Source organism: Mandrillus leucophaeus, unplaced genomic scaffold, assembly GCF_000951045.1.
Source record: "Mandrillus leucophaeus isolate KB7577 unplaced genomic scaffold, Mleu.le_1.0 Scaffold549, whole genome shotgun sequence".
Lineage (NCBI taxonomy): Eukaryota > Metazoa > Chordata > Mammalia > Primates > Cercopithecidae > Mandrillus > Mandrillus leucophaeus.
This window is the reverse complement of record NW_012105908.1, coordinates 1,892,779-1,912,361: the sequence shown is the minus strand read 5'-3', so window position 1 is coordinate 1,912,361 and position 19,583 is coordinate 1,892,779. Positions and strand designations below refer to the sequence as shown.

General features: G+C 35.8%; 1 protein-coding gene across 1 annotated transcript in view; it reads left to right on the top strand.

The window, feature by feature from the left end:
• Nucleotides 1-19,583, top strand: part of STARD13 (StAR-related lipid transfer (START) domain containing 13) — a 583,251-nt gene that overhangs the window by 217,013 nt on the left and 346,655 nt on the right. The window contains exon 5 of the mRNA XM_011997821.1: nt 11,329-11,362. Within this exon, the coding sequence (XP_011853211.1) occupies nt 11,329-11,362 (34 nt within the window). The remainder of the gene's footprint in view (nt 1-11,328; nt 11,363-19,583) is intronic.

Genomic DNA, 19,583 nt, shown 5'->3' with positions numbered 1-19,583 from the left:
TTGTAACTATGTTTCTTAAATATTATTTTAAGGTTATGTGTTCTTTAATTATGGTCAAATACAATTTGGTCACCAAAAATGAAATAATAGTTTAAAACAAGTAGCTGTTACTAAGTGTGCTAAAAATACTCATTTTGTAATTAATTTTAGTTTTCTTAGTATATTATAAATTGTGCCCTGGTCAGGTACAAATGGACACATCAAAATGCCCATATTGTATCTATCTGTAGTCATTTAATGTGAATTATATGTGAAATTTTTTTCAATATTTTACTAACCAGAATTCTGTTACAGGCACCTAAACACGCAGCATGAGGAAAACGTTACAACACAATCTTGAGGTGCTCTGAATCATCAGATTAAATTATGCTTCATAAAAAAAAATAAATAAATAAAAAATAAAAATAAAAATAAAAATAAAAATAAAACAAAAACAAAAAACAAACCTCACCTGCATTTCACCAAACAGCCATGCTTTCTTCTGCTCCTTTCTTTGTACATGTTGTTTCTTCTCCCTGGAATTCCCCTCTCCCTGTGTTTTCCCGATGAACATATTCTTCAACAGCCATCTTAAATATTACTCTCTGTAAACCTCCCCTGATTCTCTACATGATATCCACTACTCCTGACTCTTGTGCAACCATTATGTCTTGTATATCTAAACAAAAAAGTTACAATCATACAGGACTATAAGTTTGTAAATTTTTTGATATAGAGCTGTCTTCTAGCCTAGACTGTGACCTCATTCAGGGTACAAAACTAAATTTCAATAACACAACAAAAAAGGAAAACTACAGGTTAATATCTGTAATGAACATAGATACAAAAATCCTCAACAAAATATAAGCAAACCAAATTCAGCAGCACATTAAAAATGTCATTCACCATCATCAAGTGGAATTCATTTTAGGGATGCAAGGATGGTTCAACACAGGAAGATCAATAAACATGATATATTATGTTAACAGAATGAAGGACAAAAATCATACTATCTCAATAGAAGTATTTGATAAAATTTAACATCTCTTCATAATAAAAACTCTCAACAAATTAGGTATAGAAGGAACATTCCTCAGCATAATAAAGGCCATACATAACAAGCTCACAGGCAACATCGTTCTGAAAGGGGAAAAGCTGAAAGCTTTCTCTCTAAGATCTGAAACAATAGAAAGTGCCCACTTTCACCACTTTTATTGAACACAGTCCTGGAAGTCCTAGCTAGAGTAATCAGATAGAAGAAAGAAATAAAGGGAATCCAAGTGGGAAGAGTAGAAATCAAGCTGTCCCTGTTTGCAGATAGCATGATCTTTACATATAGAAAATGCCATACTTCACACACACACACACACACAGAAAAACTATTAGAACTGATAAATAAATTAAGTAAAGTTGTAGGATACAAAATCAACATACAAAATCAGTTTTATTTCTATATGCCAACAGTGAAGAACCTGAAAAAGAAATCAAGAAGGCAATACCATTTTCAATAGCTACAAAAAATTACCTAGGAATAAATTTAACTAACAAAACAAAAGGTATCTACAATTAAAACTACAAAAAAATTGAGGAAGACACTAAAAATAGAAAGTTATCCTGTGTTCATGAATTGCAAGAATTTATATTGTTAAAATGTCCATACTACTCACAGCAGTCTACAGTTTCAATGCAATTGCTAACAAATTACCAGTGACATTCTTCACAAAAATAGAAAAATAATTCTACAATTTGCACGAAACCACAAAAGATCCTGAATAGCCAAAGAAATATTGTGCAAAAAGAATAAAGCTGGTGACATTAGACTACCTGACTTCAAAATATGCTACCAAGTGTTGGTAACCAAAACAACATGGTACTGGCATGCAAACAGACACATAGACTGATGGAACAGAATCGAAAGTCCAGAAATAAATCCATGGATCTACAGCCGACTAACTTTTGACAAAGGTGCCAAAAATACAAAATGGAGAAAGGAATGTCTCTTCAATAAATAATGTTAGGAAAACTGGTTAAACACTTGCAGAAGAATGAAACTAGACCTTTATCTCTCACCATAGACAAACATCAACTCAAGATGAATTAAAAACTTAAATGTAAGACCCAAAACTACAAAGCTGTTAAAAGAGAAAATACAGGAGAAAATGTCCGTGAAAAATATCCTACACCAGGATTTTTTTGGATAAAAACGTCAAAAGCATAACAACAAATGCAAGTATAGACAAATGGGATTAACATCAACCTTTTTTTTTTTTTTTTTTTTTTAAGCACAGCATTTCAGAACAGTAGAACAATCAACAAAGCAAAGAGACAGAATGCAGAGTGAGAGAATATATTTGCAAACTATGCATCTGATGAGAGGTTAATATCCAAAATATATAGGGAACTGAAACAACTCAACAACAAAACTCAATTAAAATATGAGCAAAAGACCTGACTTTACATTTCTTAAAAGAAGGCATACAAATGGTCAAGAAATATATGAAAAAATGCTCAACATTTTTAATCATCAGGGAAATGCGAATAGATACCACTTCATTCTAGTTAGGATGACTATTATCAAAAAGACAAACAGTAACAATTGTTGGTGAAGATGTGGAGAAAAGGGAACACTTACACATTGGTAGGAGAAATGTAAATTAGTTCAGCCATTATGGAAAACAGTATGGCGGTTCCTCAAAAAAAATTAGAAATAGAACTACCCTACACTCTAGCAATCCCACTACTGGGTATATATCCAAAGGAAATGATGTCAATATGTCAAAGAGATATTTGCACTCCTGTGTTTATCGCAGTACAATTCACAACAGCCAAGGTAAGTAAAGAACCTAAATCCCCTCAGTGGTTGAATGAACTTAAAAATACAGTATATATACACAATAGAATACTATTCAGCCATAAAAAAAGAATATTTTGTCACTTGTGGCAACATGGATGAACCTGTTAAATTACATTGAGTGAAATAAGTCAGGAACAGAAAGATAAATACTTCATGATGTCACTTATATGAAATCTAAAAAAGTTGTTCTCATAAGAATAGAATAGTGGTTACCAGAGGATGGGAAGTGTAGTGAGGAGGGAGAATAGGAGAGTTAACAATAATATATCATACTTCGAAAAACCTAGAAGAGAGGGTTTTGAATGTATACAATAAAAAGAAAAGATAAATATTTAAGGTGCTGGATATGCTATTGTAATCTGATTTGCTCATAACACAATGAACACATATTGACACATCACATATCCCATAAGTATGTACAATTATTATGTATCAATAAAAATTTAATAATAATAACAATAATTTAGTTTAAAAAAGAATTCAATTTTATTCTAATCTAGTCAGATTTTCAATAGCATACCCAACCTCTTTCACTAACTTTAAGGTATTCTAAAAATTAATTGTGCCTATTATCTCAATCAGTTAATTCTGTATTGCAAAAATTCTGCATTTAATTGCTTTCTAGTGGTGTTTACATATATATCTATATCTTATTTCTCTCATTTTCAGAATTAAAGAATTCTGAGAATAAAACTTGTTTGATTTTGAGCTAATTAACACTCCTATCTCTGCATTTCTCACAAATTAATCCATTGGGTTTTCAGTCTGAGCTTCTGTGTGTCTTATTGAGCATCTTACAGCATACTGTTTCTGTTATTACTATCTGGTAAATGTAATAATTAATTTTCAATCATTCTAACAAAATCTAGTGAAAAGTCATGTAACATACGTTTTATACTCTTGCACTGATGCTTCCAGATAAGCATGACATTTTCCAGAGGAAAGTGTAAGGAAATGGTAAGTTGGGGTTAATGAGAGTCAGAGTACAACTGAAGTCTAATGTCCAAGTTGGAGCAGGACACTCAGCAAAGGATCCAAAGGGAAGAACACAAAAAGTCTGAGCAAGTAGGAAAAGGGAAGCCCATATGTCAGTTTCATGGTTGGAAAAGGGCTAGCCAGAGGCAAGGAGAGCACCTGGAAGCCTCCATCCCTGTCTAGGTGTTGCAGCAGCATCACGCCCAGCTGCTGGCTTGCACACAGGCTCCTGGAAGAAGCTGCCCTGGATAGAAGGACTGGTTAGTATTTGCCTGGGGCATATAGTTGTACAAGAGACGGAAGTTTTTAGGTCCTTGTGGTGTCTTGCATTTCCAGAAATCTTACTTCAAATATTTTTCCAAATGCAAAATTCCTTGGATCCTTGTTTTAGAATGAATCTATTAACTAAACTGGATCCAGAAAAATCTATTAACTACACTGGATCCAGTTTTGTTATTCAGAAACTTCACATTAAATTTAATGAATTCCTTTCTTTGTTCATGTATTAATGTCTGGGATTTGGCCCAAATCCTATATAAAATATACACACAAAGAGAGAGAACAAGTAGCCTCTTTATGTAAACTAATCAAGAAGGAAATGAAGCCACCCAAATGTGGGCTATGCCATCTGTGATCTATGATAAATAGCAAAACTACAGTCATGTATTTTCCTTAAATGTTAACTGTAAAACATAAAGTCCTTTTTATTAGCACCAGATGTCAAGAATGCTTATTAAAATGCTATGGTTTATTAAATAACATCATTTTAGACTCACTGAACTAGTAAAGACTCATGTTTTTGCATTAGATTAAATGTCTACAATTCTGTATTACTCCTTCTATTTCAAATATATGAATGCTAATATACATATACCAAAATTTATATTTAGAAACAGATTTATGTATCATAGGCAACACTGAAATATTTTTCAGTCCACAAAAGTGGATTTTCATTTGACTTTTATGTATAAAGTTTATTGAGATTTTTATATAGCAATGAAAATAAGCATTACATATCTCAGGTCTATAGGAAATCAGGGAAGATTAAACAAAAATAAAAAGGATATTTAAAACTATATAATCTATCTTTTTAAGTGATTTTGGCTTTTTTTTTTTTTCCTTTTTTGCTTTCATCACATAGCTATTTGTGAGGAAATTGTGATCATCCCTGTCTCTTCCTTCCTTCCAGCTAAGAGTTAGTACAGCCGTTTCTCAGCCTGAGTCAGGGAAAGAATCGCTTTGATAATTAGACAGAAATCACTATATAGAATGTTTGTAGAAATAGAAAGTTTTGGGAACTTTCCTGCAAGGCTGTGCTTGGAATATTTTGAATTCAAATTTAAAGGGAATAGTGAGAATTTAGTATGGTAAATAAGGAACATTACATTTTCATTTACTTCTTCATCAACTGATAGTTTGGTTAACTTCTTCTTTAAGACTGTCTTGTCAAAATGACTCTGGAATTACAGATTATGATGCTTTGAAATATTTTATTTTCTTTTTTTAAACCCTATACTTTTTATGCATAATTTGCACATGATCCATTGGGTAGCTAACATGAGGAGTGCTATAGTTCGGATGTTTGATCCCTCAAAACTCATGTTGAAATTTAATTTCAATGTTGGAGGTGGGTGTCTAATGGGAGGTGTCTGGGTCGCGGAGACCGATCCCTCATGAATAGATTAAAGCCCTCACTGGGGTTGGGGGGTGAGTGAGTTCTCACTTTATTAGTTCTTGTGAAAGCTGGTGGTTAAAAAGAGCCTGGCACCTGGCCCCTCTTCTGCTTCCTCTCTCCCTGTGATCTCTCTCTATACAAACTCCCCTTCACCTTCAGCCAGGAGTGGAAACAGCCTGAGGCCCTTGCCCAGTTTTGAACTTTTCAAGATACCAGAACTGTGAGCCAAATAAACATATATCTGGCCTCAGGTATTTCTTTCTAGCAACACACAAATGAACTAAGACAAGGGTAATTTAGGAAAAGGTTATCTGAGATATAATTCACCTATAACAAAGTCAGCCATACATTATTTGGGCCAAACTCGGTGTGTGATACATCCCATACACTTGCCCAAGGAAACTAACTTTCTAGTGGTAATCTAGTGATTAACCTTTTCTACTCATTGTTACTTAGACATTATCCAGAATATTCAAATCAAGGTTACTACTGAACATAATCTATTGAGTTTGAAACCAGCAGGTGGGTTCTGAATAAAGTAAAGGGCAGATAATAAAATAGCTTCCATGTTTACATGAGAATTTATTTACTCTGGGATTTTTATCTACTGCTCTTGGTTTTAAAGGTTAACATGAGGACATTAGGAACAAATGGGCCCTTTGTTTTTCAGGAACAGCAGGTGTTGAAACTGCTCTCTAGTTTGACTAGTACAATAGTAGTTAATGTATTCATTGACTTGATTGATCATTACAAGCCCTAGGGGACATAGCCTCTCCCCCCCAAAAAATTATCTGGATGTTTTTATGGTTACTTAGTGCAGTTCTGTATTTTAATCTGTCATATTTGGCTATGTGGACAAAGGATACATTACTGGGTACATTTGTTTCAAAAAGTGATTGCATTTTATATCCAGCCTTATCATAAAATAAATACCTAAGATGTTTTTAGACTGCCTGCATGAACATGGATTTATAATTACCATGGCTTTGGAGGTATTACAAAATTAACACTTTCTGGGGGATCTCAGCAAATGAGGCAAATGACTTTTTAAAAGTTTTTACTGTTATATTATTATTATTTTTAGGGACAGGATCTCACTCTACCATGCAGGCTGGAGTGCAGGGGTGCGAACACTGGCTCACTGCAGCCTCAACTTCCTGGGTTCAAGTGATCCTCCTGCCTCAGTCTCTCTAGTGGCTGGGATTACAGATGTGAGCCATCACACTGACTAATTTTTTCTTTCTTTTTCTTTTTTTTTTTTTTTTTTGTAGAGACAGGATCTCCTGTTTCCCAGGCTAATTCCAAACTCCCTGCCTCAAGTAATCCTCCCACCTTGGCCTCCCAAAGTACTGGGATTACAGGTGTGAGCAACTGCACCTGGCCTGCAAATTACCCTTAAATGTACCTCAAAGGAATTTACAGCTAATTGAGAAGGAAATGAAGCCACCCAAATGTGGTTTATGCTATCTGTGGTCTGTGATAAATGGCAAGACTACAGTCATGTTTTTTCCATGAGAATTATCCATGAGATAATTCTAATAGTTATCCATGAATTATCCATGAGATAATTCTTACAGTTCTAGAGTTCCTGAATCTCCAATATAGACCACTTACCTGCTCCAAGCCACCTATACAACAGAAAGGGTTAAGCACCTACCATAGTGCTAGAAATGTGTTTATCTATATACTGACTAAGCACTCGGCAAATGTTTAGTGAATAAAATACCCAGAGAAAACCCACTGGCGGTCGAGAGACACGTAATCTAACTATACTGACATCAGTGAATAAGTGACATCATTTCACATCTGCTCCAAAGTGTACCCTTCCTTCATGTTTATAGAGCTAGCTATAATCTCAGGATTATTAGGTTAGTATGAATAACTATCCCCCCAATAGTAGCAGTTTTCTAAAATTGTCTATCCATAAGTTGCATTTTGGATCTTAGAGATATCCTCTTTTTTTTCTTTCTTTTTTTTTTTCTTTTTTTTTTTTGAGACTGAGTCTTGCTCTGTCTCCCAGGCTGGAGTGCGGTGGCACAATCTCAGCTCGACTCGCTGCAGCCTCCACCTCCTTGGTTCAAATGATTCTCCTGCCTCAGCCTCCCAAGTATCTAGGATTACAGGCGCACGTCACATGCCCAGCTAATTTTTGTATTTTCAGTAGAGACGGGGTTTCATCATGTTGGCCAGGCTGGTCTTGAACTCCTGACCTAGTGATCCACCCGCCTTGGCTTCAGAAAGTGCTGGGATTACATGCGTGATCCACCGCACATGGCTGAGATATCCTCTTAATGTGTTATATTGCTAAGTTCTAAAGAGTTTCTATTTGGATTTCCAAACAGAGGGGTTTGAAGTAGAAAGCAGCAGGAGGTTCAACATACTGGGTTGCAATAGAGTGTGTGCTTCTAGTGTATTTTTTTTTGGGGGGGGGACCTTTTTATTGTTATGAATTCACGTAACATAAAATTTATCATCCTAACCATTTTAAGTGTACAGTTCAGTGGTATTAAGAACATTCAGATTGCTATGCGACCATCACCACTGTCCATCTCCAGAACTCTTCATCTTGTAAAACTGAACCCTGTACCAATTAATCAATAACTCCCTATTCCTTCTTCCCCTAGCCCCTGGCAACCTGTGATTTTAAATGAAAAATATTATGTTAAAATATTGCTATACAATCCAGAAAGAAGAATATGTTCACCATTATATTTATGAATGTTTTACAATTAACGTATTACAGAAAATGGGTGTTATGTATTTATTTTTTGCCTCATCAATTTTCCTGGGAAATGAGGGCCCCTATGTCTCTGCTTGTGATGTTTTATGTACTACTAAAATGGTAGATACATGAGGGGCTCATTTTTAAATATCTCTAACATCTTTGAACTTCAGTACTATTTTTCAAGTATTTTTCATTTTTCAAAACTAACTTTTGTCGCTTTAATTTCAGATCATTAGTTTCTCCTTTTTGCTCATCATGATACCCTTGAGATAGATGCTCATATTCTGTACACATATACATGTTTATCAAATTCACACTCTGTGTACCTTTTAAATAGTCTACATTTAGGACAAAATAATGCTTGGCCATACTTTTGTCAAATATTCTCCCTGGAATTCCTATTTCAGTTGGGTTGCGTTGATTTATTTTGGAATCAAGTAATCTGACTTTCAGTTCTTGTGCCAAGGATTATTTATTATTATTATTATTATTAATGTATGAGTAGCTGTGTTAGCACTCCATCTCAAGATGTGGTTGAGAAAGCATACTTCTGTGTTTTGTTTCCTTTTCAAGCCCTGAGGCTTAAATTTTTCGGCAGCAATTGCTCTTAGCTCATAAGTGAGAATTTTTAAAAGGTTGAACTGGAAGAATTCTACTGGGTTATTTCTAATTTATATGATTGTCAGAACATTATTGTATTTAGAAAATAATGTTTAATATTTTATTGTGTTCAAGTAATACAACCTACTCTACTTTCTAAGTTTATTTCTCATTCCAGGTCAAATAGTCATTAAATATATTTGCTTCCAGACCAAGTCAGAACCACTGATACTAGTTTAAAAATATAGAGGGATCTTTTCTCCTCTGTGTGTCACAGATGTCTGAAGTTGCACCATTACAGGTTCATTTATTGGTGTTTATTGTTAAATGATGTCCCTTTAATATGTGAATATCCTTGGGGAAAGTGGATCTTATTGTCACTCATCAACTCTTTTGTGGATTTGCTTTTTCCTGGGGCAAGTATAAGCACAGGCATAGAATATAGGGAGAGACACAAACAATGGGATGGGAAGGAACTGTGGTATCAAGGACAAAGCTTTAACTGCGTCATCATTTTGCCTCTTTCCTGACTGACCCTTGTAGAGTACTGTTTACCAGATACTTTGGAAAAGTTAATAAACATAAGCGTCTGTTTTTCAGAATTTCCTTCAGAATAATCAACCAATATGTATTGTATACCTTTTCTCTGCTACACGTGGGGCTCAGGACATCCCCTGAATTTTTGTACTTACTCCTCAAAGCAACCCCATTTTACTGATGAGGAAATGAGGCTTAGAGAAATGTAATCACTTTTTTAAGGTCTACAGCTAGCAACTGTCATTCTGATTGCTAAACATATGATCTTAACCACACAACTGTATTTATTCTTAGAGTAATGGCGAATCACTGAAGGATTTTAAGAAGATGGAAGTGATCACATTGTTTTTGAAGCAATCACACTGGCTGAGAATAGGTTGGAGAGAAATAAGACTAGAATTGGACTAAGAAGTTAGGAAACTACTGCAGTTTTCTAGGTATTACCTGAATGTTGCCCAGGAGGTGGCAGCAGGGATGAAAAGAAGCAGATGGATTCAAGCAACATTTGGAAGTAGGCTTCAGCAGGATTCAGTGAGGACAGGAAGGAGTCAAGGGTGATCTTTGAGTTTCTGATTTGAACAAACAGGTAGATGGAAACACTATTCACCAAGACAGAGGGAACACAGAAAGGGGATCTGTATGTGTGTGTGGACAAGGAGGTGGAGGAGGAGGTGGGAGGGGAGGAGAGGATGTTGAGTTTTGGACACGGAGTTTGAGGTATCTGATGTGAAATGTCCAAATGCAAATGTGCAATCAACAGTTTGCTCGTGGTCAGTCACTGTGGCTCATGCCTATAATCCCAGCACTTTGAGAGGCTGAGGTGGGCGGATCACTTGAGGTCAGGAGTTCGAGACCAGCCTGGCCCTGGGTGACAGAGTGAGACTCTACCTTAAAAAAAAAAAAAAAAAAAAAAAAAAAAAAAAATTTGCTCTATTTTCCTGGAGCTTAAGGAAAGACCCCTAAGTTGGAGATCTAAATCTGAAGGTTATCAGAATATGGATGGAAAGTAGATGAGATCACCCTGGAAGCAGGTACAAAGTGAGAAGAGAAGAAGGGCCAGGACCCATCCCTAACAAAACAAAATAAAACTAAAGTAAATGAAATCAACATATAAGACAAGCATATGACAAAAGGAGAGTCTACCATGAAAATGATAAGGAACAAGCAGAGGGGTAGAAAAGACAGCAAGGACAGCATGGGATTCAGAAGGCTAGAAGGATAAAGTTTCGGAAGGGAGGAGTAGTCAGCTGAGTTAGGGCCTGTGATGTCACTGAGAGACACAGTGAGGCAGGGCCTGGGTTTAGCACTAAGGAGACTGTTGATGGCTCCAGGGCCCTGGAGCAGTGGATAAAAACTAGACTTTAGTCTTCTTCTCAGTTACTAAATAGACACATGCTATCATGTAAATCTTTTTTTTTTTTCCCCTCGTTCTGTCGCTCAGGCTGGAGTGCAGTGACACAATCACGGTTCACTGCAACCTCTGTCTCCCAGGCTCAAGAGATCCTCCCACCTCAGCCTTTCAAGTAGCTGCGACTGCAGGCACATGCCACCATGCTCGGCTAATTTTAAAAATTGTTTGTAGAGCAGGGTGTCTCGCTATGTTGCCCAGTCTGGTCTCAAACTCAGCTTAAGCCTGGAACTTCCACCTAGGCCTGCCAAATTGCTGGGATTACAGACATGAGCCACTGCACAAGGCCTGTGTTGTATAAATCTTTACTTAAGTCAGAGAAAAATAAATGTAATGCATCTTCCCCATGAATGAGTATTTTGATGACTTTTATGATTCCTGATGATTTGTGTGGTTCCTAAAATCATTCAATCTTCATGCCTCAGTTGGCATTTTATTTTCATTTCTGGAGGCCATTTGGTTCTAATTTTACAATCTTATTTTTTGTCTCAAACTCAATATTTTTGACAAAAGTGGTATAATTTTGAGATATTAAGAGTGATACTGTTTTTTTGTTTTTTTTTTTTTTTTTACAGGTGCTCTCCGATAAGAGACCCAAAGAAAGAGCGGGTAAGTCTCCCTGAGAAAATGTTTTCCTGTTTATGTATAAAAGTTGTTTGGAGAGCTTTGCCTCACCCCTATAAATTTAAACATGCCATAAGTGTCGTTGAATCATGGATGCAAAGCTGATGGATACAGTATGATGTTAAATCAGAATATGACCTGCATTTTGAAAATTGGAAACGTTCGTTGGGTTTTCTCTAGTCCTCATGCAGCCATGCTGTCGAGTTTATCTCCATTTTGTAAGATTGGTCTTACACAGAAAGAAATTGCTTTGCATAACCAGTCTTTATCTTGAAATGTATCTTATAAGTTAAGCAGGAATTAAGCAAAAGATTGCACCTTTACTGACACATCTGCTTAGAAGGTAAGGCCTCTCGAAAATAAGGCATATATGAGGGTAGTGATTTATTTGTATAGCTTTTGTATTTGGAAATGTTCTGTATAAATCTGAATACTTGACAGCTTTATTTGTGGAATTTCTTATTTTAATGACTATGTAAACTAACAGCTAACCACTCTTGAATCACCACATCTTACCAACTCTTTAGCAGCTGTTGTTGTACTTTTCATTTGAACAGTCATTATGGATACGACATTCCGAAATCTCCATATCAGTCCTCACTTCATACGGTCATTTACATACTTATACATAGAAAGGAACCCCTTCAAAGCCCTTTGTGTGATTCCACTGTGTGTATTCTTCATATCCTGTAGATAGTGTATTGCTGGACTTGAAAGCTAACACTTTTCTCCGAGTTTACATCTTTAAAGCCCGATTTTGAAGTCTCTTGTCAAATAATGCCTCTAAAGGCAATAGTGTGATGCTACCCTTATCTGCATTGTTGCCAGCATTATTTCCATTTTTATATACTCACTTTTCTATAATCTGTTGAGAACCAGTTTCAGTTCATTATTCAGACACCCAAGATCTCAGCTTCATTTGTGCTTAGGATGGGCATTGGATCTCTGGGATATAGTCATCTGCTGTTCTTCCAACTCTTGGGGAGATTTGCAAGGAGGCCTTTACACTGGGCCTTCTGGCAAGAATGACTGGCTAGAATTTTGTCAGGAAAATGTCTTTAGTGAGTGTGCCGGGCCTATCAGCTGTCCAACCAAACAACGAGGCAGAATTTGTTCTAGCCATTCTGAGAAATGCTTGTAGCATCAAATGTGTATAATTTTTGTCCATTACCACTTTTATATTTGGGACTTCACTATATATAACCCTGAACCACCTGGCAGCTAAGTGGGAAATAAGCACAGACCTCTTTTAAAATCATATGAATGTGTCCAAATAGTAAATTATGACATAAGTAGAATCTCTGGGCTTCGTCTCTCTTGTTGAAATTCCAACTTGAATTCAAGGAGTTGACACTGCATTTACATCAGCAAAGAATGTGCTTCACTCCAGAAAGGACCAAAAAAGGGATGTACACTAATGAGCAGCTTTTAGACAAACAAAGTGTTTCCCCTGGAGATTTGATAACTAGAATGATAGGTCTATTTTCTTCATTTCATAAGCACATTCAACTTATTATAGCAAAGGAATATTTTTTCACCATGTAAAAGCTACAATCAAGAAAGTAAGAAACAACCGTAGTTAACTTCTGGGTGGAAATGACAAGTACATTTCTAACAACTTAAATCTCTGTGAGGAAGTTCAGCCATGGAGGCTCTGAAGTGGTATCATAGTCCTAGATCGGACGTGGAGCTTACCTGTGGGTCTTCAGGTATCGCGCATGAGAGTTCAGTCTACTACAGCCTGAATATGTAGCTGTTTAACCGCTCTGTCATTCAGTGTTTCATTTTGGCAGGGGAAAAAAATCGAACAGGCAAGCAGGCCAGAAAATCTAGAAGAGAGTCAAATCAATTTTCACATAAATATTTATGGAAAGCACTCGGGGAGAAGGAAATATTGGTGAAGGATATCTGAGAACAATTTTTCTGAACACGTAAATCAAAGGAGAATTATAGAAGCCTAATTCCAATTTCCCTGCAGATACAAAACAGTCCATAAGTCTGTGTTTTTTCATTACAGTCCCGCCTTTTTTAACTTCATCTTTCAAATTAAATTATGAATAATTTAAACTTTTGATGCTCATTCCTTCCTGCTGTTTGTAAATCGTAAAGTCAACTGCCTTCGTTCCTAATTTGACTTTCCATCGTTGCTTCTTAATTGGAGTGTCCAAGAGCTTTGCTCTATTTTAGCAGAAATAGAATATGGTAGTCAGACTGAAGCGGCCCCTCCATATATAAAGATGGAAGGTGGAATGTGACGTAGCAGGAGGATGTCACCCTGACCCACTATTGACCCTTGCAAGGTGATTCCTGGTGATTCTTTCTTGTGTTTTAAAACTGCCTGATTCACATTTTCCTCTGGTCTCAGTCACTGATCGGGGTAAATGTGAAACCCAAAGTAAAAGAGATTCCAGCAGAAAAGCACAGACACAATAAGGTGGTTTAAAGGCCAGTCGTTATTGCTTTCACCACAGATCAAAAGAGAATGCCACTCTTTTCTAAGCAGTTTAAGCTGTCCACCGGGACGAAAAGATCTCAGCCTAGTGATGAAAGAAACATCTACTACAGCAACAGTGGAATATTTCCTCCCAGTTTATGCCTAGTATGCTGTGGTCTTTATTAGATAAAAATTCGCAATAGAAATGAATGTTACATATTGTAATATAGTTTGCTTAATGGAATGAAAAGTTAATTTATTTTTGAAGAGTAAATATATACATAAATATACACATACTATAAAATTAACCCAAGTAGTGGTGGTTGACTTAATTTGTTTTTTAATTGCTCTTCTCATTGTATGTGTTATCATTTCTTTAAATGTGTAAATAGGAGACTAAAGCCAAATTACAGTGTCGTTCACTGTCAAGAATATTTGAATCTCACATTGATGTATCATTCTATGTGTGCAACATACTGTTCATTTAAAGATTGTAAAAAAAATTTCTTTGGTTTAGAAAACAATTTTAAAACCTAAGGAAAATAAAATCACATCTGAAGAAATCACATTTTTTTTTTCTCTGAGTAATTTCATTAGGGCAATAGGGACAATTCTTCTTAGAACAGTTTCAAAAGAGGCTTCATGGACATAGCTATTCATCCTTCCTCCAAGAGCTATAATTACTTCTCGCCTTCTCAGCTTCATTGTGTTATGGCGTTTTGTTAGGCACATTATCAAGAATATGAAGGATCTGTCAGGAACAGAATTTCACAAGAGTTAGAAGTATAGAGTATGTAGGAAATCAAAAGTACTAGCCAAATCCAATTATTATGAAGAAAATCATGTAATATATGGAGTGTACCTATTCTTCTGTTTTACTAGAATTTAATTGTAGTGACAAATATCTGAGCCCAACAGATTTTTGGTACCCTTTATCAATTCCAATATGAAATTATAACTTCAATTTAGTTAATTAAGTATCTGTTGAACATTACTATGTTCCTTGCACTGTGCAAGGCATTAGCAATACAAAGATAAAGTGAGATAAAATTATCCCTCCTTCAAGAAGCTTGACTAAATTAAATTCTCTCTCTAGATTTTTCCGGTGAAACCAGAGCCTTTAAAAAAGTAAATTTATAACTATTTCGTGAAATTTACAGTAATTTAGTAAGATTTTTAAATTGTGATTTCCTATGACTATACATACAGACAATTACCATTCTGTAGTAATACAACCACATGAGGCAAAAAGAAAGCATCAAAGTATGCCAAGAAGAACTTTAGTTTTATTTGATTTTAATTAGTGGGAATCTCTATCTTGATGCAAGTGCCACATAAAGCTTAGGAGCTTTATAAATCTAGTTAAAATACAATCTTTCCCTCCATATTTGAGATGTATCAGCTTATTCCCTTCAAAGTTATTCTGAGTACTTAGTTATAGCCCTTGCAAGCTGCCAACTTAAATACAGATAGGGAAAAGGAGAGTGTTTTCTATCCACCATTCCTACCTCTCACAGTGGAATCCATGGACTTCTCCTGGGCAAAGTGCCCCAAACATCTGCTGAAGAGCCTTGAGTAGCAGGGAAGTCAAGGAAGCTGCCCAACTAACAAATATGAAATTTATGTTTGGCCTTAAGATTTCAGGTGACTTTTGCATTGCTGTCCCCTAACTCAGCTTGGCTGTCTCCTTCTCTTAAAGCCTAAATGCCACCTGTTTTAAAAATCCTCTGCTCACTCTAGCTAAAGAGGTTGACTCCTTCCCCAACTAGTTTCTATGGCTGCAATCTCCGTTTCTTCAGGGCACTTGTCAGAACTTATAGTTTCCTTCCTTCCTTCCTCCCTCCCTCCCTCCCTCCCTTCCTTCCTTCCTTCCTTCCCTTTCTCCCTCCCTCCTTCCTTCCTTCCTTTCCAATAGACTAGAAGGTCCCTGTCTTGTTCACTATTTTATCCCTTGCTTCCAATAGACTGCTGCCATACAACAGGTGCTGAAAAACATTTGCTGACTAAATGAACCCCTAAACAATAGATTTTATATAATAAAGTTAAGTGCCACCAAGAAAAGTATATGCAGCAGGAAGATCTCATGTTTATCTGGTGGCTTTGCGGCCCTCTTTGCACATTGCCAAATACCCCAGTTTAAAGAGAATTAAGTCCAAGATATTAGAGGAATACAGATCCGTATTGACTGAGAGCTTTCATGAGCCAAGAAAGCATTATGAGACATTGACGTTCTTTATGTATATTCATTAAATCAGTCCTCAAAACAACACTATATCATTGGAAGTACTGTCCTCACTTTATGTGTATAAAACAGTAAGGGTCAAAATTAAATTGCTCAATGATTGTCTTAAGTTGGAACTTAAATCTGGTTCTGTTTGATTTCTTTTTCTTTTTTTTTTTTTGAGACGGAGTCTTGCTCTATCATCCAGGCTGGAGTGCAGTGCCGTTATCTAGGTTCACTGCAACCTCCGCCTCCCGGGTTCAAGCAATTCTCCTACCTCAGCCTCCCAAGTAGCTGGGATTACAGGTGCACGCCACCATGCCTGGATAATTTTTGAACTTTTAGTAGAGATGGGGTTTCGCCATGTTGGCCAGGCTGGTCTTGAACTCCTGACCTCAAGTGAACTCCTGGCCTCCTAAAGTGTTGGGATTGCAGGCGTGAACCACTGTGCCTGGCCTCTTATTTGATTTCTAAGACTGTGTACCTTTCACTAAACAAATACTCTCCAAAGAATATTATGGAGGGCTGACTATTGACTAAGGTGCTACTGCTTGTCCATCCACCAACTTCTACTACTGTGTGTACTGGATTCGTAAATTTATTGAGTGGGCACTGCGATTCATTACAAAGAATGCATAGAAGAAAAACAGTGCCTTCTCTGAAGGAACTCATCACAAATGGGGGAAGAGAATAAGGAAATACACAGAGGGGGCAAACACACAGCCATTTTCTATGATATTTCTCCTGTTACTCAGAGGGTCAGCATGACAGGGACACAGGCCATGTTTTTAAAATCAAGGAAACATTATTTTTATGATTATAGTTAATGAACCCTCCTTTGAATGTTCCTTGTAAATATTCAGTGTTTACAAGAGAATAACCTCTGAAAAACAAAACTAAAGAACACAAGAGGTGTGATCTCTGTTTTGGCAGAGACATAATATGGTAATCATACTGAAGCAGCCCCTCCATATACACAGATAGAAAGCAGAATGCTACGTAACAGGAGGATGTGGCCCTGGCCCACTGTTGACTCTTGCGAGGTGATTCGTGGTGATTCTTTCTTGTGTTTTAAAACTGCCTGATTCACATTTTCATCTGGAACCCTATGTAATGAGATTGTTGCTGCTGTTGCTTCTAGAGAGTATTTGAAGGAAGCTAGACTTGAACAAATTCTAACTAAAGACAAAGCAGTTCCTGGTTTTTCCCTTTTGAGGTCTTCCGGGGGATAGGAGCAGTTCTTCTAGAGGATAGGGGACCTTGAAAAAATGAGATTATGACCAGAAAGCAGAAAAGCAGAAAGTAATTACAATACTTAGTAGGAACTTTGTTGGCAACAGAGAAAGAATATTATCTTGTTAAAAGAATCCTTCCTTAGTATCATCAATAATTTCTTCAATCAGAAGCACGGAAGTATCAATTTATTTTGTCGTTTAAAGCCATTTGTTGTAAATACTAGACTTTTGCTGAAAAATATCCTTTTAATCTTCTCATTTGTTCTATGATTTGAAAGGAAAACAATAAGAATTGTCTATTCAATAGCATGGTTTTATCTTACTGTTTGAGGTTTAAAAAAATGGGTCTCTCTACTTTTATTTATGGCATATTGTTTTATTAAGTAATATAAATGTAATGGTGAAAATAAAGCATTATTTCATTTTTTAGATTCTATAGTATGCCCACATCTTCTAAATCGTTTTGAGACTAGTTAATGTTTATTTTTATTGTTCTTGAAACAGCAATCTCTGTAAAAAGTGCATTAAAAATACAAACATTAAAAAGCAGCCATAATTTTTGCTTCTGAAAATGCCTTTTATAAGTATGTTATGTGCAAACATATAATCTTGAAAGTACTATTCATACCCCATTATCTTCATTGTGATTTTCATATAAATAAATATAGTACCATAGAAAATTTTAAATCACCTATCATACTGACTGCAGTATTGCTACAGATAACTTTGAAATACATTAATCTCTGGCAACTAATTCAGTCTTTGGAAATACTGGTAGATGTAAATGACTTCTTACAGGCTTAGGTTGTTTTGTGAAGCTGCCCCTTCCCCCAGGCAACCGTGCAATTGTCCTGTTGAGAATGTGGACCCTTTTGTAAGGCACTGGTCTAACCTAAAGAGCTGAACAGATGTTAAAAAAAAATCACTCCACATAATTTTTCTAGAAATTAATTATTGAATACTATTCTATTAAATCCTATTAATTTGTATTTCTAACTTTTCCTAACATCTTTTCTCTAAGAAGAAAAGAAAGATTCCAAAATTATATTAGAATATAGACACCATCAGCAAAAGCTCGTGAGTGACTGTGGGTCCTCTTTTCTCCTCTCTCTCCCAGCATCAGAACCTTCTAACCAGAGCCATCCATACTGCAGACAAGGCACTACCTCTCCTCCTTTACTTCCCAATACCTTAACCACCCCTATTTTTCCTTGAGCGTATCCTGCTCTTTTATACCTTAGAGACTTGAAGACAAGGTGTTCCTTGACTTCTCTACCTGGTTTACTCTGATTCAGGTTCACGGGGCCGGATCAGACGCCAAGTCCTCTGCTGAACTTTCCCTTGACCTCTAAGCAGAGTGCCAGTCACAGGATACTTTGTAACAGTTCTATCATTGCCCCTGTAACATTCTGTAATTTCGATAGTAAGCCCCATGGGGGAAGGTACAACAGCTTAATGTTCTCAGTATCCCTGGCCCACCACCTCTTAGACCTTTGATATATTTTTTGAATGAATGAAATAATTATTTATATTTATGACAACCCTGTGAGGTAAGCAATATAACTATTATCTTGATTTTACAGAAACTGAGGTTAATAGATTTTAAATGGTGTGTCAAATTTTGCACATCTATTAACTGGTAGGCAAAAACTAAGACCAAAGCTTTAACCAAATACATTTTCTAGCACTCTAGTATTGGGTATTGATATTGATTAAATATTTCCCATGATTTAATTTTAAGCATAGTTATTTTCAAAGACATATATTCCATGACAATGCCATCTAATAGAAATATAATGTGAACCAAATATGTAATTTAAAATTATCCATAAGTTTCATTAATAAAGGTGAAAATAATTTTAATAACATTTTATTTAGCCCAGTATCTCTAAAATAATCATTTTAACATGTAATTGAAATAAAAATTATTGAGATTTTGTATTTTTTATAACAATTATTAAAAATCCGGCGTGTATTTTACACTTACAGCACATCTTAATTCAGACTAGCCACATTTTTTATTAAACAATGTTTTATCGATGCATAATAGATAATGCACAGTTCCGTGTTATATAGATGTGATAATTTAATGCATTAGTATAATTTGTAAAGAACAAATAGAATAATTGGAATATCCATAACCTTAATTATTTGTCTTGTCTCTATGCTAGAAATATCCAAATTATTCTCTTCTAGCTATTTTGAAATATAGAATAGTTTATTGTAAACTATAGCCACCCTACTAATCTAGAATAGTAGGTCTTATTTATTTCTTCTATCTAACTCTGTATTTGTACCCATTAATCAACTTTTTTT